This window comes from Brassica napus, chromosome A1, assembly GCF_020379485.1.
Source record: "Brassica napus cultivar Da-Ae chromosome A1, Da-Ae, whole genome shotgun sequence".
Classification (NCBI taxonomy): domain Eukaryota; kingdom Viridiplantae; phylum Streptophyta; class Magnoliopsida; order Brassicales; family Brassicaceae; genus Brassica; species Brassica napus.
In genome coordinates, this window is record NC_063434.1 from 22,260,616 (window position 1) to 22,280,942 (window position 20,327).

The 20,327-nt window shown below is 34.3% G+C and overlaps 2 protein-coding genes across 2 annotated transcripts; both read left to right on the forward strand.

The window, feature by feature from the left end:
* Positions 1-15,069: 15,069 nt before the first annotated feature.
* LOC106453682 lies at positions 15,070-18,951 on the forward strand. The gene is made up of 5 exons (XM_013895905.3): positions 15,070-16,511; positions 16,592-17,293; positions 17,553-17,827; positions 17,922-18,003; positions 18,081-18,951. The coding sequence occupies exons 1-5, from the start codon at positions 15,660-15,662 to the stop codon at positions 18,765-18,767; spliced, it is 2,598 nt and encodes an 865-aa protein (XP_013751359.2). The 5' UTR covers positions 15,070-15,659; the 3' UTR covers positions 18,768-18,951.
* Positions 18,952-19,449: 498 nt separating this feature from the next.
* LOC125577126 (uncharacterized protein At4g04775-like) lies at positions 19,450-19,952 on the forward strand. Its single transcript, XM_048737955.1, has 2 exons — positions 19,450-19,581; positions 19,728-19,952. The coding sequence occupies exons 1-2, from the start codon at positions 19,450-19,452 to the stop codon at positions 19,950-19,952; spliced, it is 357 nt and encodes a 118-aa protein (XP_048593912.1).
* Positions 19,953-20,327: the final 375 nt, after the last annotated feature.

Sequence of the window (20,327 nt, forward strand, 5' to 3'; positions counted from 1 at the left end):
TAAATCTTTGGCTTGTGTCTTCCTTGGTTACAATGAGAAGTATAAAGGGTACAGATGTTATTATCCACCTACAGGGAAGGTGTTCATCAGTCGGCATGTTCTGTTTGATGAATCACAGTACCCGTATTCTGATGTCTACAGCAAGTATCACAAAGATACTAATTCTCCTCTGTTGGAAGCTTGGCGGTTGGTGAATTTGCAGTCTCAAGCTGTTCTAGATGAGAGTACAGTTCGAGTTACTGAAGAGCTTCATCCCACACGGTCTAAACCAGCTCCTGTAATAGTTCAGCCTGCTCCTGTAATGGCTCAGTCTCCACAGCCGTCCGTATCTTCAAATGAAATGACAGGTTCAAGTAGCTCATCTGAGAGTGATGACCAGGACATCGATCAAAATGAGATAGTTGAAGAACAGATAGCTCAGCCTCCTGCTCCTCACTCAATGACCACAAGAGCTCGATCAGGGATCATAAAGCCTAACCCCAAATATGCTTTGTTTACTGTCAAAGATGTCTACCCTGAACCTAAAAGTGTGAAAGCAGCTCTGAAAGATCCAGGTTGGACAGCAGCAATGGGGGTTGAGATAGACAACATGGTTGAAACAGAGACGTTTGAGCTTGTTCCACCTGCGTCAGGTCAGAAACCTTTGAATGGTGGATGGATTTATAAAACCAAACTCAATGCAGACGGTACTCTACTCAAGCTGAGAGCTCGTTTTGTAGCCAGGGGAAACGAACAAGAGGAAGGAGTCGACTTCATTGAAACGTTTAGCCCAGTGGTGAGGACTGCTACTATACGAGCCATTCTTCATGTTGCTGTGACAAAGAAGTGGGAGATTAAACAACTTGATGTTCAAAATGCGTTTCTACATGGAGATTTGAAAGAAACGGTTTATATGAAACAGCCACAAGGTTTTGAAGATCCAGACAGGCCTGATTTTGTTTGGAGATTACGAAAAGCTATCTATGGTCTCAAACAAGCTCCAAGGGCCTGGTTTGATAAATTCAGCAATTTCCTTATTGAGTTTGGGTTCCAATGTAGCTTCCCTGATCCATCCTTGTTTATCTATCATCACGGCGCAAGTGTTATCTACCTTTTGCTGTATGTAGATGACATGATACTGACAGGGAATGATACTGATCTGATTGGCAAGTTGATTTCTGATCTAAACAGAGAGTTCAGAATGAAGGACATGGGAGAGATACACTACTTCCTTGGCATACAAGTTCATCGCCACCAAGAAGGGTTGTTCATGAACCAGTCGAAGTATGCTACAGATCTCTTAGTTGCTGCTGGTATGAAGGACTGTGCTCCCATGCCTACGCCCCTGCCAATCAAGCTAGATAATCTTCAAGGAGAGGATGAATACTTCGCAGAACCGTCCTACTTTCGAAGCTTGGCTGGTAAACTTCAGTATCTCACGCTTACCAGACCTGATCTTCAGTTTGCGGTCAACTACATTTGTCAGAAAATGCACCAGCCTAGTGTCTCAGACTTTCATCTTCTCAAGAGAATTCTTCGCTATGTGAAAGGTACCGTAACTCAGGGAGTCAACATCAGTGCGAGTACTCATTCAACATTGGTATGTTACTCGGATAGTGACTGGGCAGGTTGCAAGGATACAAGACGGTCAACAGGTGGCTTATGTACCTTTCTTGGCTCAAATCTAATATCATGGTCAGCAAAACGTCATGAGACAGTGTCAAAGTCATCCACTGAAGCTGAATACAGAACAATGTCGCTTGCTGCATCAGAGGTTGCTTGGTTGCAGAATCTTCTTCAGATTATGGGACTAGAACAGAAGATAACTCCTCTGCTGCTCTGTGATAACTTATCTGCGGTTTGCTTGAGTGCTAATCCTCGGTTTCACAGACGTACCAAACACTTTGAAGTAGACTATCACTATGTGAGAGAACGTGTGGCTATTAAGAAGCTTGAAGTCAGACATATACCAGCTACACTTCAGATTGCAGATGTTTTTTACGAAGTCTTTGGGGCAGGAACCGTTCTTCAAGCTGTGTAACAAACTCGGTGTCTCCATTCCTCCGACACTGAGTTTGAGGGGGTGTAATGACAGTAGTGATCATGGGCCTTTGGAGAAAGTGAAAGAGCAGTCTCAAGCCCACACGGTCACCACCAAAGTTCAGCCTAATCCTCCTCTGTCGTCTAGTGTCAAACAGAAAGCATTCAAGGTTCAATCTTCTTGCTCCAGTACGACGAGGCCAGCTAATGGCATAACGGTTGGAAATAGATTTGAGTGTCTTGGTACACAGCCTGTCATGTGCTGAGTCAGAGTAGAGGATAAGATCTTATGTCTCTATATAATGTAAAACGTGAACATGTAATCAGCAAGCAAGAAAGTAATAAAAGTTAAAACGTTCTTCTTCACAAAACTCTAAGTTTTTTCACTAAGATCTTAAAAATCTAAACAAGAAGATCTCAAATCCAATCAAAAAATAAGTGCAAGAACTTTCAATCAAATGCTAAGGAAGGATCTATAGGTAAAGATAATTGACATAAAGTGATCAAAGTTCAATATAGGATGTTCAAGCAAAACAGTCAACAAATCTGTAGGTCTAGAACTCATTAAATATGGATTAAAACCTTACGCTAATCATAAATTAAACATCAACTATCGTTGGCCTAACTCAATCAATCATGCATGAATCACAAGTCTACTAACCACTAAACATCTTGGGCATCAACTGTCATTGGCAAAATATGTAAAAGATAATATTAAATTCAATCAAACATTTTAACAAATACATTATGGGCATAAAATAGCTTAATATCAAGATTAGTGATCAAGTCAAATCAAGCACTAAAAATACCTAACAAGCATAGAACAATGTTAATCAAACAAGAAACATCTTAATTATTCACCTAATCACCTTAATATGTCTAATCCATGAATCATAAGGTGATTACTCACTAATCACCATGAAAAATCTTAAATTTATATGAGATTCAAAGCTAATCATGTTAATGAGCAAGAGAAATACAATATAAGATGAAATACTTCCTTAAATTGATAAAAAGGTTCAAGCTTTTATCCCATGATTTACTCTATATATTATAGTAGTTTTTACTCTAAAATAGAGTAACTCTAAAATAAAGTAGGATTTCTCTAATGGTTTATTACATATTTAACTCTAAAAATGAATATTCTTAAGTATATTCTTTTTTATTTTATGACTAATACCATTTACATACAAAATTTACAAATTGATCCCTTATATTTTCTTTTTCACAAAGTTCTTATAAATTATATATATATATATATATATATATATATATATACCAAACAATTATTATCTTAAAAATTACATTATATTAAAACATAATACATTTAACTTAAACATCAAGATTAGTATATCTTTCCCACATGATCAATTAGAATTTCGAAGCACAAAATGAGATTCTTTATCTTTGATTTTTCTAAATCGACCAAATGAGCATGAAGGCCATCTGCTAACATCCGAAATGCGGCCGTTACGTTTTGCAAAGAGGATAATCCAACCATGCCCGTTGCATCTTTTTTTTTGTGAAGTAGTTGTCATAATACGAAGGAATAAAAGACGCGACATACGATATCTCCTATGAAACATAACATCATTGTACACCTGTGTCTCCGAAAAGTAATCGTTAAACAATCTATAACTTGGTGATCAAACAACATCGGTTATGAATACCTTAAAAGAAGGAAATACTGAATTTTTGGAACAACTAAAGAAGACAAGAGCACAACGAGAATATCACTTGGAGATTCAAAAGAAGAATTATGCTTTGAATGAGCTAGAGAAAAAAAAAACAAATGTCTATTTTGTGACTTGAATTCAGTGCAAGATCCAGAAATTCGTGCATATTTTCAAGAGGTATGAACACGAATTTTACAAAAAAAAGACGTGGTCAACAACATGAACAAGAAGCTACTCCTTCATCTACCTCATTTGGAAAATACTTTAATAATTTTGGTGGATATGGAGGCAACTTATCAGAATATTAAATCACAATTATCTATGATTTTAATTTATGTTATGTTGCTTATTTCTAATTTTAGTATTTGTTTTCTTTGGCTAATTTTATAAAATTATTTTTAATTTTAATGCTTGTTTTTTGGCTAATAATAATAAGTTTATATATTGTTTTGAAGAAAATTATGTGATGTTTGCATAATTAAATTACATAAATAGTTACAAAATTAAAAGTTTAAAAAATAAAAACATTAAAGTATAAATATAAAAGCTTCACTCTATAATAGAGTAAGAAATATAGTTACTCCAAATATAGAGTAAGAAATAGAGTTATATTATTTTAGAGTGGGATACAGGGTGAGAAAATTTACTTAGAAAATAGAGCGGGGGTGGTGATTTCTTTAGCATGCAGCGGTCATGAACACCCGCAGCCTCAAGGTCGCTCCGGTACTTGGCTTGTCTTCAACGTATCTTTGATAATCTAGAGTTGTGGAGTGGCCTTGTCTTCTCACTTCACACACCTGCTATCAAGCTCGTTCCGATTGCAGCGGTAGTCTCATCTTCATCACGCTTGTGATCGAGTGTGGTGTCCTGTCTCCAGCGACCACAACACATCGCAACACATCAAAACCGTGACTGCCATCGCCTCTCCTCCGCCATGGTCTGCAACTCGTGGAAGTCTTCGCCAGGGCCAGGCCTGAATAGAAGCTCATCAAGTATGTGTTTGGGGCCGACGAAAAATATATATATTTTGGGGCCAACATTAAACATAAAGAGCTGGTGGCTCTACTGGTTACATTGTTCTGAATTTGAAATTGGACCCGGTTTCAAATAACCCCCGCTCTATTTTAATATTTTCACTGTTTTCTATAAACAAAAAGGCCAAAAATCCAGTATTTTCAGGCCAGGGTCTTCGTTTCAAGCTTCGTCTTCGGTGGCTCACGACCTCTCTATCTCCTCGTCGTGCTCTCGGATCCAAGCCATGGTTGTTCTCGTGCTCAGCTCCTCCCTCGTGTCTCAAAGATCCACTGGTCGTCGTCGCTTGAAACCTCCGCTTGCCACCACGAACTCCGCCGCGGATCATCATATTCAGGCAAGCTCAGATCCTCCGTCGTGCTCGTCGTCGCTTTAAGCATCGCCGTCGTGGATCGAAGTGGAGCTCCATCGAAGAACAACAATGGTGACTTTTAGATAATTTTCACATTGAGTCGCTTAACTGTTGAATACTCTCATTTTGGTCCCAAAGTCTTGGATATGCAAACCAGGACCTCTCGAATTGACCCTGAATCTTTCAATGGTGCGTGCAATTGAGCCCTCCGTGTAATTGCAGGATTGGTCCCTCAGTTTTTTATTCTTTTTTCTAGCCCAAAAGTCATAAAACGTACAAATTGACCCTTGATCTTGCCCAAAACTTCTCAATATTGCAATCCAAACACTATGATATACAAATGAACACTCTAATGCAATATATACACCTAATATGCAATCTAATTATCAAAATGCATTAAAATGAAATGTTAAAAGTCTACAAAAACATGAGATATCACATATTAGTGAAAATGAAAGTCTTTCAATCAATTATATATATAAATATATATATATATATATGTAATAAAACCAAACAAATCCATTACAACATTTTAGTTATCACAAGTCTCACTAGTAGGTTGCTTTTTAAATTCCTTAAAAGAATTTGTTGGTTTATCTAAACATATATTATACTTTTCATTAAAGTAACCATCAAATTAATTAATAATCTACAATTAATAAAAAGTACAGAATTACCTAATATAATTAAAATAAATTTATGACAATTAATGATTTTAATAGTAAAGTGATAACAATTTGTGTATGATCCATTATTTTTGTTTAATTTTATATTATAAAACTAAATTAAATAATCAAATTAACTATATAGTAAAAATTAGATTTTTCGTATATGTTATATTTTGAATTTTTGAAAACGACTATAAATTATCAAAACTTTTAAAAGTCTCACACAGAAAAATTTGTGATCAATGGTTTAATTTTTTTTAATAACAAGAAACAATGATCATAAAATCATATGAGTAAAAATTTCATTTAATAGATATTCAAATGCCGCCAAAAAGAAAGATATTCAGATTAATATTTATACATATTAAACTATATACCATATAAAATACAAGATATTATAATTTAAAATTTTGCATTGAACAAATATTAAAAAAATTATATTTTTATTTCAAATTTGCGTTGAATTTTTATGAATGTTTATAAATTATCATAACCATTAAAACTTCCACATTGAAAATTTTAATATCAATGGTTTAGAATTTTATTATAAAAAATACAAATGATCATAAAACTATATGATTAGGATTCACTAATGTTTCTACACTAGGAGTTCTAGATTCGAGTCCTAGTGAAGACAGAATTATGCTAATTAATAGAAAAATGCTTACAAGAGATTTGCAGAATGGCGCAATGAGTATTCTCATAAGGCAGACCGAATTGTCTAGAATCATCTGTAATATTTCTTACAATATGTCCCGTAATAGTATAACTATCCAGTGTTAAAAAAAGATTAGGAAATTTCATTTAATAGCTAACCATATTAAAAGAATATTATATATATGTTACTTTCATTTAAATTTAATTATATACCATACAAAATATATATAAGTGATTATTTAGATTATTATCATAAGACGATTGGAAGTAAACAAGAGGTATTATTTTGATTTATGTGTTCATCCACAAATTTACATATATACGTAATAATTAATTGTTTCTCAATTATGCAATATATTTATTATTATTTTATTTCATAATATGTAAAAGCGTAAAATAAATAATAATACGTAAAAATAATTTGTATAGACAATGTTTATCTTGCATGAACCGTGAATCTTAAACTAGTGTTTGGATATTGGAAAAGTAATAACTAATTTGATTAAGACCCGCACCTAGCACGTGATGAAAATTATATAGATAAATTATTTTCTGTATTATATGTTTTTACATATTATGAAATAATTAATATATAATGAATAATTAAAACTCAGTAACTATTACATATATAATTAAATTGGTGCGAACATATAAATCAATTTTATTAATCCAAACAATATTTTTTTATTTGATAGGATATAAAATTAAACTTAAATGATATTAACATACATAATGTATTTTTAATATTAATGTCTATCAAATAATGCTTCTACTTAATAATTTTTTTGATCATTTGTATCTTTTATAGAAAAAACTATAAATTACTGATAACAAAACTTTTATTGTAAGATTAATAATTTTAGTAATTTATATTTTTTAAAAATTAAGTTGTCAATGTTTGTTTAATTTTTTTTATCAAAACAAAAAATTCTAAGTAAATTTTGAAATTAAAATATTTATGTATTTTATATGGTATATATTTAATTTAAAACAATATATATACATCTATATATATAAATATATATATATATATATTAATCTTAATGATTAGTTGAATTAGACTTTTTACTTATATGATTTTGTAATCAATTGTATTTTGTCATAACCAAAACTTTAAATAATAGATCACAAAATTTGAATGTGAGACTTTTAACAGTTTTAGTAATTTATAGTGTTTTTAAAAATTCAAAATATAACATGTAGAGAAAATTCTGATTTTGTTATTATATGGTTAATTTATTATAATAGCTTAAAATTAATTAAATATGATAGAAGATAAACTAATTTTTATCAAATTTTTATTATTTAAAATTATTAATTGTCATATATTTTAGTCACATTAGGCAATTTCATAACTTTTATTTAAGAAAATAATAAAGAACATTAATAATGAGTTTATTATTAGTTTAATCAAATAACTTATTATACAATTAGATGGGCCACCTAGGCATGGGCATTCGGGGTCCCAATCGGGTTTCGATTTTGTCCAATCGGGTCTTTTTTTTTTGGTTTATCAAAATCAGTTTCATTCGGATTATATGAAAGTTTGGTTCGGGTTCTCTCGGGTTTGGGTCGGTTGGTAAATCTTCAAAGAACCGGTATAACCCGATGTACTTTCGGATTCGGGTCCAATCGGTTTTTTGGTTTAAAAGTACGTAATTTTTATCTACTTTGTAACCAAAACATAAGTAAAATCGGTTCGTCGCTTTTAAAATACCTGATTTATATCTATTTATAACCAAACCATAAGTAAAATCGATTTAAAAATAAGAAATGAACATCAAACTCGATCATTCAAAATCAAACGAAAGGTAAACATAGTTATTGATAGAAAGAAAACCAAATAAAAGAAAGCATAAAACAAAAACCAAGTTCTCATAAAATGAGAAACATTATACAATGAAAACAAAACCAAAATCTAAAAACTTCAAACTTCAAGCTTCAACCATCAACTTCAACCACCAACTTCAAGCATCAACCTTAATGGAATAGTTAAATATTTTAGATGTTCAATAATTTCTTAGTGTATTTTGGATACATATTAGGAATTAAGATCATGTTTGGTATAAGCTATTTTGGAGATTTTGAATTTTTCGGGTTCTATCGGATATCCATTTAGTTTCGGGTTCGGTTCGAATAATACTCATAACCCAAAATACCATAAAACAAGATCCAATCGGTATTTACATCACGTTTGGGTCGGTTCGGATTTATTTTTATCGAACCGGGTTCGTTTCAGATTTTCGGATTCGGTTTATTTGTCCAGTCCTAGACCAACCTATTTTTATAGTGATTTTAAGAATCATCATAATGATGACATGGCTACAAAGAATTGTAATGTTTTTCAATTAATATATAGGAAATTTATGGTATTTTAAGCAATTTCTTCTATTATTATGTGTGGTGTATTTCAAAAGTATAGATCGGCAATGGGATAATCAAGGAAGAAGAAATATGTGAATGATACCTTTTATGGAAAGAAAAATATTTTTTTTTTCCGGGGAACTATCTAATGTTATATATTTCTATTTTTAGCTACATCCAAAACCATTTCAAAAACAAAGTCCAATTATTTATGCACAACTTTATTTACCTTGCCGTCAAATATTTACTTGTCATAGTAGACCACATTTTTAACTATTATAAATTCTTTGAGATTTAAAAGAATAAATGCAGTATCGATTTCAGAAAAGGCGATAAACCAAAAATTACACTAACAAAATCTAGCATTCCTAATGTTCAAAAGAATAACAATCTAGCATTCCTTTTTCGGTCGTTTTGTCAGTGAAATATAAAATAACACGGGTAGATTGTCATTAAGGGCCTGACTGGTTCAAACGCAGCGGTTGCGGTTGCGGTTGCGGGAGTTTGTGGATGCGGGCGGTTGCGGTTTCTAGCGGTTTTAAGAGATTTGTACGACTGGTACTGCGGTTAAAAATTGGTGCGTTTGCGGGTGACTTATGACTGGTTAACTACCAAATGCGGTAACAGTCAAATAATAAATTAACAATATTTACATTTAATATAATTATAAAAACTAGAAATTTTACCGCGCTACGCGCGGTTTATTTATCTGTAATATATATATATATATGTATATTTTAAATGTTAAATATAATTTAGAACATCAATTTTATCAATAAATTATTTTTATTTTTGTGTTATATAATTAATTTGTTTCTGAAATAACTTTTTTTTGAAATAACATTAATTTATATTTATATATATATATATATATATATTAGATGCAAACATAATTAAAGTTTCTATTAATCTGTTAGTAATCATGTCTAACTATTTGTAAAATTTCAAATATTATATATTTAATATTTTCTAATTTTCTATTATTTATGTATCATATATTTTTTTATACATCGTCTGCGTTAATATCAAACTATTATTTGAAGAATAGGTAAATAACTTTACTATATATATAGATATATATATTAAATGTGTATTTAATTTGAATATTTAAATATTTAAATTTTGGTGACCGATAAGAATGATTCGATAAATTATTGGAGCTGTAATACCGAGAAGAAAATTACTAATTTTCTAAAGTTTGTAAGAACATTTCTAATTCGACGTTATAATAGAATAGAAAATGAGTTTACTCTATATATAAATAGAGTTTTTTTTGTTTATTGTTCTATTGTTTATTCTAAGTTAGAATATCATTGGAGTATAACCATATTATATTATAAGATATTTTATTTTGGAAAAAATAGAATAAATTATTGGAAATACTATAAAGCTCACTCAAATGGATTGGTGATGTGCTAACCTAAATTGATCTTTACACAAACTTATTTGATATAACATTATAAAAAAAGATGGGAAATTCTTTGGTATATATGATATACTGGAGGTAACAATTTGTTTTTTTAACCAAGTCGTCTGGGTGTTTCCGCCAGGGATTCGAATAGCATTGGTCCACCCATAGACGCTTTAAGTTGCAAGAAAACCGAGATTTCTATGGGTCTTATGGGATTAATTTTTGGGTCTAGAAAACTTTTGGGATCTCCACGGTTATCAAAAAAAAAATGTAACCATGAAGATATCTTAACTGCTTTTTAGTTTAATCGCACTGTATATGATTATTTGTTTCAGTGGTACAAACCACAAGCCACAAAGTTCCATTAACTATTTAGGTTCAAATTTGATAACATCACATAGTGAACTAAGGTTAGGTCAAAATCATGATTCTAGTTTAGTACTATAGATTGTACGTATATGGTTTACTAACGTAAAATATTTATATAAATTTTACCAATCATCTCATTATATCTGGAGATAATGCTTATGATATCTGCAGTCTTGCAAATAATAATTTTTATAGACTTATAAGCAACTATAACATTTTTCATATACTCAAGAACACAGTAAATAAATAGTTTACTATACCATTGATGGCACCCTTAAAATCAGGAAAACTATAATTATTTGGTCAGAAATTAGGATTAACTCCTCACTGATCATATTGTTATTATTTTTTTTTTGTTTGCTCTGCGTTGAACATTTTATATGGTTTTAAATGTTTAGAGATTAGTACTCCTGACTACCATATTCTTTTTGGGAAAAATTCAAAATATTCGTTTTAAAATTGGTAAAATACATATGCGCAATATATGCAATGAGTAATAAATTTTAAAGTTTGCCTTGTAGTTTTTCGTTTTCGTTCTCACAACATTTCTCTTTAGTGAGATATTTGGTAGTGTAGGTTGCACAATTGATAGGAAGCTAATGATTTTGAGATAATGTGAAAACCAGCAAGAAGAACATGTCTTAGTAAGAAACTCCCGTTTGTTTGATATGAGCAGATTCTAAACTTCAAGAATAATATACCTGATGGTCATGTCTTTTTTCATTCAGTCCTTTACAACTAAAGAAAAAACACAATTAGAGTAATTTAAAAAGCGGTAAATCATAGCAAACATAAAAGTCTTCCATATATCAAAACTTATACAGCACGAAAAACCCAACACATATTCTCGTAAAGGAATACCTCAACTTCACAAGTCATTATTCATTACACCAAGAAAATGCAAAAACAGAAAGCTCCAAAAATAGTTTAGATTCTCTCGTGTCCTTGCTGCTGCAGTTAATGATTTCTGCTCCAGTTCCACTTCAAGGTAGCTAGGCAACGCACACTGCCTGCGAGGCTTCTCAAACCGTTTGTTCCTTGATGAACTTGTGTTAGAGGCAGAGATGAGCGCTTTCTTTGTTCCTTGCACCAATCATCTCAAGAACTTACATTCCATAGCTATAAACATCTGTCCTGTGAGTCAAACATATGATACATCACTGTCCTACCCTCTTCTCCTCGAGACTCAAATGTCCTCTCTCTCTCTCTCTCTCTGCGCACCCACAATACTCCAAGTATACACTAATCTCCGGCTTGTACGCGTTTACTCCACTCCAGTGCATGGCTACAGAGAACTTTTGGAATCAAAGAACGGGACCCTTCTCACCAGCTGACTCAGCTCAATAGTGTTGAAGTCATAACCCACAGCTTCAAAGCTAGCGTAGCTAAACCCATCTTCAATGGTCAAAGATGAAGAAAAATTGGAATCTCGAGCTTGGCAAGATTTTTCTCGGGACAAAGACCGCTTCCTAAATGAAAATGAAGGAATGTGCCTGGTAAAGGTCTGTATCCCTGTAGAATGAACTTGTCATGTTCAGTTACTCTTTTGCAACGCCAACTTCAAATTACAAAGACAGTTAGATTGTTGAATGCGTCACAAATCTATTATATCTACATACCTCCCATCTTGAAGGTTCATATTTATTTGGATTCATGCCAATCTCAAGATACAGGTGAACTTACATGAACCAAGTCATCACCTTCCAGCCTTTTGGTATGATGTATGCCTAATTACAGAAACATAGAAATGAATATACAAAAAGGGTTTAAAGATTGTTTGTTGTGTTCCATGTAGGCGATGAGCATAGACTGACCGTTCATTTGGCCATCCCTCTTTGCTTCCCGGAAGGCCTTAGATAGAATGTACCCAAAGTGTCTCATCAGAACCTTCATAAAAAGCCTCATTTTGTATTCAGTGAGAGAATATGTAACGAATCATACCTTTTTAAAAACACCATAAACTTGTTTTGCAATGAGGCACCTGTGATAGTTAGTCCATTTTACATGTCTCTTTTAAGAGTCAAATCCTGGTCCGGTGCTCAATTTTCAACAATAGCATCTTGTTCTCCCTGTGTAGAATGAAATCACTATTAAAGCTTGTAAAGTGAAATGGAAAAGGATTATAAAAACATATATTCTCATGTTACCTCTAACTTCTGGAGAATCTTAGGGTGTTCCTGCAGAGAAATGGAAGCCCAAATAATGGTGAGTCCAGAGAATTCATGGCCTGTACTAATAATATATATCAAAAAAGCATCGATAATTTTCTGTTTCTCTAGAGTTCTTCCATTCTCTTCTTTATTATCATTAGATTATCCAGCATGTGTTATTCATTGGAGTTCAGAGTAGCCAGCATAGATCTAAGACTTTAGGAGCATTTTACGAATCTGCTGAGAAAGTTATATATTTGGAGATTCAAAAAGGATCTTCATTGTTTTTTTTTTTTGAATATAAATTCCTGCCTGAAAAATTCAAAAAGCTTATTTAAAAAGATTGGAAATTTAATGGGAAAGTGAAAGTATAACATACAAATGAAAACTACGGCCAAAGAAAACAGAATTATGATTCTAAGCTCAATTAATCTCACAAAATTACTATTCTTCACAAGTCTAACAGGAGAAGAACAGATATGCAACAAAATAGGAGCCTTACCACCACATCATTAAACCAAATCGAGCAAAGACTTGCGTTACCTAAACCGAAACCAGGAAGCTAGGCTGTAAGAAAAGTGTTCCCAAAATAAATCCCTTACACATCTCCTGGTGTGAAAAAAAGAAGAAGAGAAAACTAAATCAGCATTGATAAAGAATAAATCAGTGGGAGCATCGCAAGAGCAATGGCAAACAACGGCTGCTAAGATCAACAGGGCAGTTTAATTGAAACTGACACTATTTTGGTTAATTGAATAAGGAATTACCAAACAAAGGCAAGATAGTGGGTCATGCCTTTAGTATTTGCTAAAGAACAAATAGCTTCATCCATGAAGACAAAAGTACCAGCAAGTGAACTTGCCTTTTGGTTTCATCGCTATAGTGTCAACTTCTTGAGATGAGGTTTTCGGGATTGAATGGAAGCAATTTAAGACAAAGTGGTTTATAAAGAAAGAGAAAGAGAAGAAGGTGAAACGAACTCATTAAGAAGTATTGAAGAACACCATTGATTGATAGCAGATGAGACTCAGCTCAGTAACGGAGATTTGATGAAGAGGAAAGTAGAAGACGAAGTCGAAGGATGATCTTGGGCCTTTAACATGTATAATGAACCCAGCAAAGAGAGTAATTTTTATTTTCGACAGAAATCAATATGATATGGCAGTTTGGACGATTTTTAGTGGATGAATTTTAAATCTGACGTGGATAGACTCTCCTTTCAGCATATCTCCCTTTTAGTATTGTTAGATATCAAAAATCATAAAATTATAATAAATATAAAATTTATATTTAGAAAGTTATAATTTTAATTTTTGAAAATTTATTGAAATTGTTTTTATTATAAAATTTTATAATATTAATTAAAATAAAATAGATATATTTTAATATTTTCATAATTTCAATTTTAAATTTTTTATTAAATATTTTTTCTTTGTATATATATTGTTTAAAAAAAAAAGAAAAAAATTTTACCCTCCCGCAACCGCCCGCAACCGCAAACGCTAGCTGGAGCCAGCTTTTGAATTTATGAGATTCAGAGCGGTTTGAAGCGGTTTAGGGCGATTTGAGTGATTGTTGCAAACCGCCGACAACCGCTACCGACCGCAAAAGCTGCGTTTGCGGGTGGTAGCGGGAAAACCAATCGCCACCTAAAACCACAAATGTGTACATAGTGTACACACACAAAGTTGTTAACAGAATTTAATACCACCAAAATTCTTTATTTTTTAAACCAAAATTTCATTCATAATAATGCTATTTGATTCTCTAATATATTTTTTTTTTGGTAAAAATGTTAAAATCTAATATATTATTTTAAAGGAAAAACAGATATCGTATTAACACACATAAACAATACCTGAAATTACATCAAGATCGTAGACAGAAAAATATTAGGGAAAATTGCCAAAAGAGAACAAGAAATCAGCATAGTTGTCCCTATAGTATAAATCCAACCTAAAGTAGTCCCTATAGTATAATGTTTTCCATAATACCAAAAGTAACCTTTAATTAATCTTATTAAACATAATTAATTTGGTTTTTTATAAAAAAATAAAAATGATTCGGTTTAATAAAGTTACCGGGTTAGAAAAAAAAATCAGAAGAAAAGGGGTCAAAAGCTTGATTTCCCTAACCCTAACATCGTTGGTCTCTCCGCCTCTCTCTTTCACGGAGATAAAGATGGCGATTTTGTCTTCTCCGTTGTGCTCCCTCCGGTGAAATCAACGACGGAACCCACCGAAGCTTCTCTCTCCACCTCTACGTCTCTCTGCTACTCTCCGCCTCTCTCCACCTCTCTCCGCCTCTCGCCGCCTCTTCGCTTCTCGCCACCTCTCTGCTTCTCTCCGCCTCTCTCGGCGTCTTTCCTCCTCTCGCCGCCTCGTCGGTTCTCTCCACCTCTCGCCGCCTCTCCGCTTATCGCCACCTCTCCGCTTCTCTCCGCCTCTCCGCCTCTCTGCCTCAATTTGCGAACGGTTTGTTTCTTTGATTTGTCTTAGTCTTTGTTTCATTATTAATTTTGTGACTTTGACTTGGATCAATATTTGTTTGCTTGTGTGGATTGACTTTTTGATTATGTGAACCGATTTTATTGAACAATGTTAGTGTTTGTGTTTGTCTTTGTGAGTGTTACGATACTGATTTCGTTGAACAATGTTATTGTTTGTGTTCGTGACTGTTACTATACTGATTTCGCTGAACAAAGTTTGTGTGTAGTTGACTCTTAATTGTCTTAGTTTGCTGATTTGTTTGCGAGATGGAGATTGACTTGTTTTAATTTGATTAATCGATCTACTGTGTTTCTAAATTTAAATTTGATTAGACAATGGTGTTTGGTTTTGATTATTATCTTGTGTTTGGCTCAGTTTCACTCTTACGTTTGTTTCGGACGTTTGCGTGTTTATGCTTTCATGTGATGTCTTTTGGTGTTAACAACCATGTGTTTTATTATCTTTTGTAGATATGGAGCTTGAGCTACCCAAACGATTGTATGCAGAGGGTTCAGAACCTCGGGTTAAGAAGATCAACAACAGTTGCCGCATGGAACTTATCAGAGATCTGAAGAAAGCTATGTGTGCCGAGTATGATGATGTGAAGAGAGATCCAGTTTTCACACATATCATGGCTATTGCCGAAAATGATCTCAAGTTCTCTGGGAAACTAGTGGATAGCTTCATATGTAGGCAGCTGATTACCTCAAAGCTGCATGAGAAGTGGTTTGTTTTTGCGAGGACGCCTCTCCGGTTTTCGCTTCAGGAGTACCATGCCGTGACAGGCCTCAAGATTACACGGGAAACTAACAGTGACGTAGTGAAATGGAAAAACGACGGGGGTTTTTGGAGTAACCTACTGCACACAGGTGGTAAGATCACCTTGCAGTCGATCAGAAAGGTTCATCTACAAGAAGTTCACACCTGGACTCGGCTTGATAGGATGAGGTTGATCTACTTGTGTGTAATAGTGGGTGTGGTGATGGGGAGAGATGAGAAGGTGTCCATCCCTCATATGTACATCAAGTTGGTGATGGATTTTGACAAGGTTCGGAAGTTCCATTGGGGTCTTCACTCGTATGATTTCCTGCTGAGTTCGATTGAGAAGGCTAGGAAGAAGTTGGGTAAGAAGGAGAGCTACATTTTTGAGGGTTTTTCCTATGCTCTCCAGATTTGGATTATGGAGGCAATTCCAGATTTTGGAGAAATTTTAGGCAGAAGAGTCTCAGACAGCTTCAAAGGTCCAAGGTGTGGCAATTGGAAAGGAGTTGCAAAAGTTTCTTATGAAGACATCATTGAGCTCGAGGACTCCTTAACTAACAAGGTAACATTCTCTCTATTTTTTTCTTTTATATGGTTGTTGTATATATTTTGTTTGGATTTTCATATTTTAACTGTTTGCAGGATAACTTCTTCTCGGTCATATCAGTGACTGGTAATGGTGATGTGTTTCTAGATGCTCAGTACACAAGGGAGGGTGAGATGGAAGATGAACGAGTGGACCTTGTTTTGGAGAGGATCAGGAACAAGTATGATTGGAGCAGCACAGACTGGCCAGTTTTAGACCCTGAAGAGTCTAAAATGGAGGAACCCGACAGCCATGATAGAGGGTCAGAAGCTGATAAGAGCGTGGATCATACGGATGTTGTAGCAGACGAGGAGACCTCTTCGGTTCAGGTTGCAGGAAAAGGCAAGAGAAAGTTTCTTGATGAAGGAGCAGAGACAAGAAAGAAGAAGGTGCTGTGTAAGCGATCAGCAGAAAAGTTTCTGACTTTTGGTCCTGAAACTAAGAGTTTCATTGAGGGTCTTATCCGCACATCTGTCACTTCATTGGGAGATGTGCTCAGTATGCAAATGGCGAATATGGAGAGAGTGTTTACAGAGAGGATGGGGAAGATGGAGATTGAGGTTTCACAGCTCAAGGACGCAATCAGTTTGACTGGTGAAGGAAGCTATCCTAGTAAGAAAGAAACTGAAGAAGCTCCACTAAACAGCAAAGCCAAGCAAGCTCCACCTAAGAGCAAAGGCGCTCAAGCTCCACCTAAGAGCAAAGGCGCTGAAGCTCCACCTAAGCGCAAAGGCGATCAACCTACTCCAACAAAAAAGGTACTACCTAAGAGAAAGTGTAGAACTTGATGAACCTGGAACTAGGATGCTTGAGTTAGGGTGCTGGAGCTAGACGTATGGAACTTCATATTGACTCTGTAATATTATGTAATATGGAATGTGAAACTTTGTGTAATAGGTTTCTAAAGTGTAATATGTTCGACTGTTTGTGTATTAAACTCTATGAATGTAATGCTTTGTTTGTGTTATGAATAAATGGCTTCTTCTTATATGCAATGTTTTAAATTTTAATGAATAGGACGGGAAAAAGATTGCTACAGAAACTAATGATTTTGATTTTGGATTGAGTACACAAGACTTGCGGGACCTGTCCCAAGCTACATTTGTTGACGGTTTTGATCTGTCTCAAGTGAAAGCTGAGACGTCAAGTAAATCGAAACCGTTTAACATGGCTCCACTGCAGTGGAATGATGAGGAAATGGATCGAACCAAAGAAGACTCGCCAGATGCCGCGTTGGTGTTTTTCCGTGAAGAGGATTGGGAAAAAGTTAGAACTTGGTCAACTTCCTCTACGTAAGTACTCTATTCTCATTCATATGTCATGTATTAATACATTTAAAATAAACGTTTCAATGTTTTACAATTTTATCATTGTATTTGGTTTCAGACGTATACGGATTGGACCTGCCACTTTAGATTTTGAGATTGCTAATCGTCTTATGGATAAATCTGAGTGGTTAAATAGCTTGGTAAACCTTAGAGACTATTTGCTTCCATTTGTGTCTTTTAAATACATTGTGTGTGCTAAGATTTTCAAAATATGCAGGAGATTGACGCTGCAATGTACGTATTCCGGGAGAGAACATCTTTGAAACGATGGAGACCTCATCGTGTCGCCTTCATGACTGTCGTCTTCAGCAATATGATTAAAAAAGAGTATGGTCATTTAGAAGCTCAGGGTAGAAAGAGCTACATGCTTCATAATTTGCTACTGCAGTTCGGTAAAGGAGTCCTTCCACCACATGGCAGGACACATGAGATATGGAATATAGATGTGGATCGCCTGTATGTCCCTGTTCATGTCAGTGGGAATCATTGGATCGCCTTGTGCATCAGTTTCGTGACGAGGAGCATTGAAGTGTTCGACTGCTCGGGTAGGAAAAGGTACAAGGAGGTGGATGGGTTCGCAAACCTTATTCCGCGTATTGTCAAGGCAGTTCAGCCTATGAGACACCAGAAGGATTTCACAGTCGGTGCATATACTGTTTCCTATGTCCCCGTTGGGAATCTGAATAAAAGTGCATGTGACTGTGGCGTCTATGCAGTGAAGTTCATTGAGTGTCATGCGCTTGGATTGGAGTTGTCGTTGTTGCATGATGGTAACATTATCGAAGCTCGCCACAGGATTCTATGGGATCTTTGGGAAGCAGCTAATGATCCGGAATTGATTGATAGGATGTCAAAGTATCAATCCCCGGAGTGTCTCTCTTCGACTGTAGAGGAGATTTTGTGAGACTGCTTGGTTTCAAGTTCTAATGTAATGAACAAGATTGCTTAATCTGATGTATAACTTCTAGATTTTATTATCATTTTTAGGAACAAGACTGCTTAGTTTATTGTATAACTTCTAGTGTTTAATTATGATTTTTAGGATTGACTCTTGTAATCAAATGTACATCTTGTGGTTTTGTTATTAAGATTTTTAGCTGAAGAATGCTAGAATTTAACACTGTTTTAAATTAGAACCTTAAGCTAAACCCTAAACATACCCTAAACGAAACACAAAACCCAGAACAAGACCACAGTCAAACCTAACCTAAACTCCTAAACATACCCTAAACGAAACAAAAACCCGGAACAAGACCACAGTCAAACCTAACCTAAACCCTAAACATACCCTAAACGAAACAAAAACCCGGAACAAGACCACAAGAACATTTAGAATAACTGTTTTACTAGATCATCCCGTAGGAGTAAATAAATCGAATCAAATATAATACACTTAACTTGGCTTCTTGCAAACCAGACTTTTGATCCAACTCAACAATCAAACCCGACCAGAACTAGATCCACAATAAACCTAAAACCCGACATATATAACACCAACTCAGCAACCAAACCTGACTTTTCCCATTTTTTTCAGATCTTCTTTTCCGTCAATCTCCTTTTTCTCTCTGAATCAGTTTCTCACACACATGAATACTTCAAGGCGACATTCATACGGGGTGCCATCTAGGTGCTGGTGCGGGAAAGGGGTTGTGATATTCTACTCGAGAACTGATGACAATCCTTACCGACGGTTCTATAGATGTGAAATAGGGGCACAGGTTCATAGTCTTGATTTGTTTTTCGATTCAATTACCGATTTGTTATGTTCCTTTTTTGTCTGATTCGATTTTCGATTGTGTAGAATAAACATCATGTTTTTTCATTCCATTTTACTTCTCCTAATATGATTTTCGTTTCTATGTAGCGAAAGAAGGAAAATCATTTATTTAAATGGGTTGATGACGCCTTGCTTGATGAGATTCGAAGGGTAGAGGCTGAGCAAGGGAGAATTGTGGAAGAGATTGAAGATCTGAAAAGTAGTATCACACAGAGAATAGAAGAAGAAGTTAGGAAGCAGAAAAATTCACTCGAATTAGGTTGCTTAGGAGGCATTCTATGGCTTTTTGGAAGATTAAGAAGCCAAGAATGAGTGAAATCAGTCTACTGGTTCTAAGTATCTTCTTGTTAGTGTGTTTTTTTCGTTTTTACCAGTCATTTGGTTCTTAGTATTGGCTTCAATAAGTGTTTTGTTGCTACAATATTTGTGTCGACTTTACCAGTCAAGTGGTTCTTATATTTTGTGCTCAGTGATCTGTTCTTACAATCCACCTTTTTTGTTAAAAAATCAGACATCAGCTATTGTCAAACAAATTTAAACTCGAACTCAAAAGCATAGCTGAACATAACTAAACAAACAGAGAGATAGAGAAGTGAAGTGAAAATAATACCAATGTATAACAATGAAACTGATAAAATAACCATACGAGAATTATCCAAAGTAGCCAAAGTTAAACAAAGTTGATTG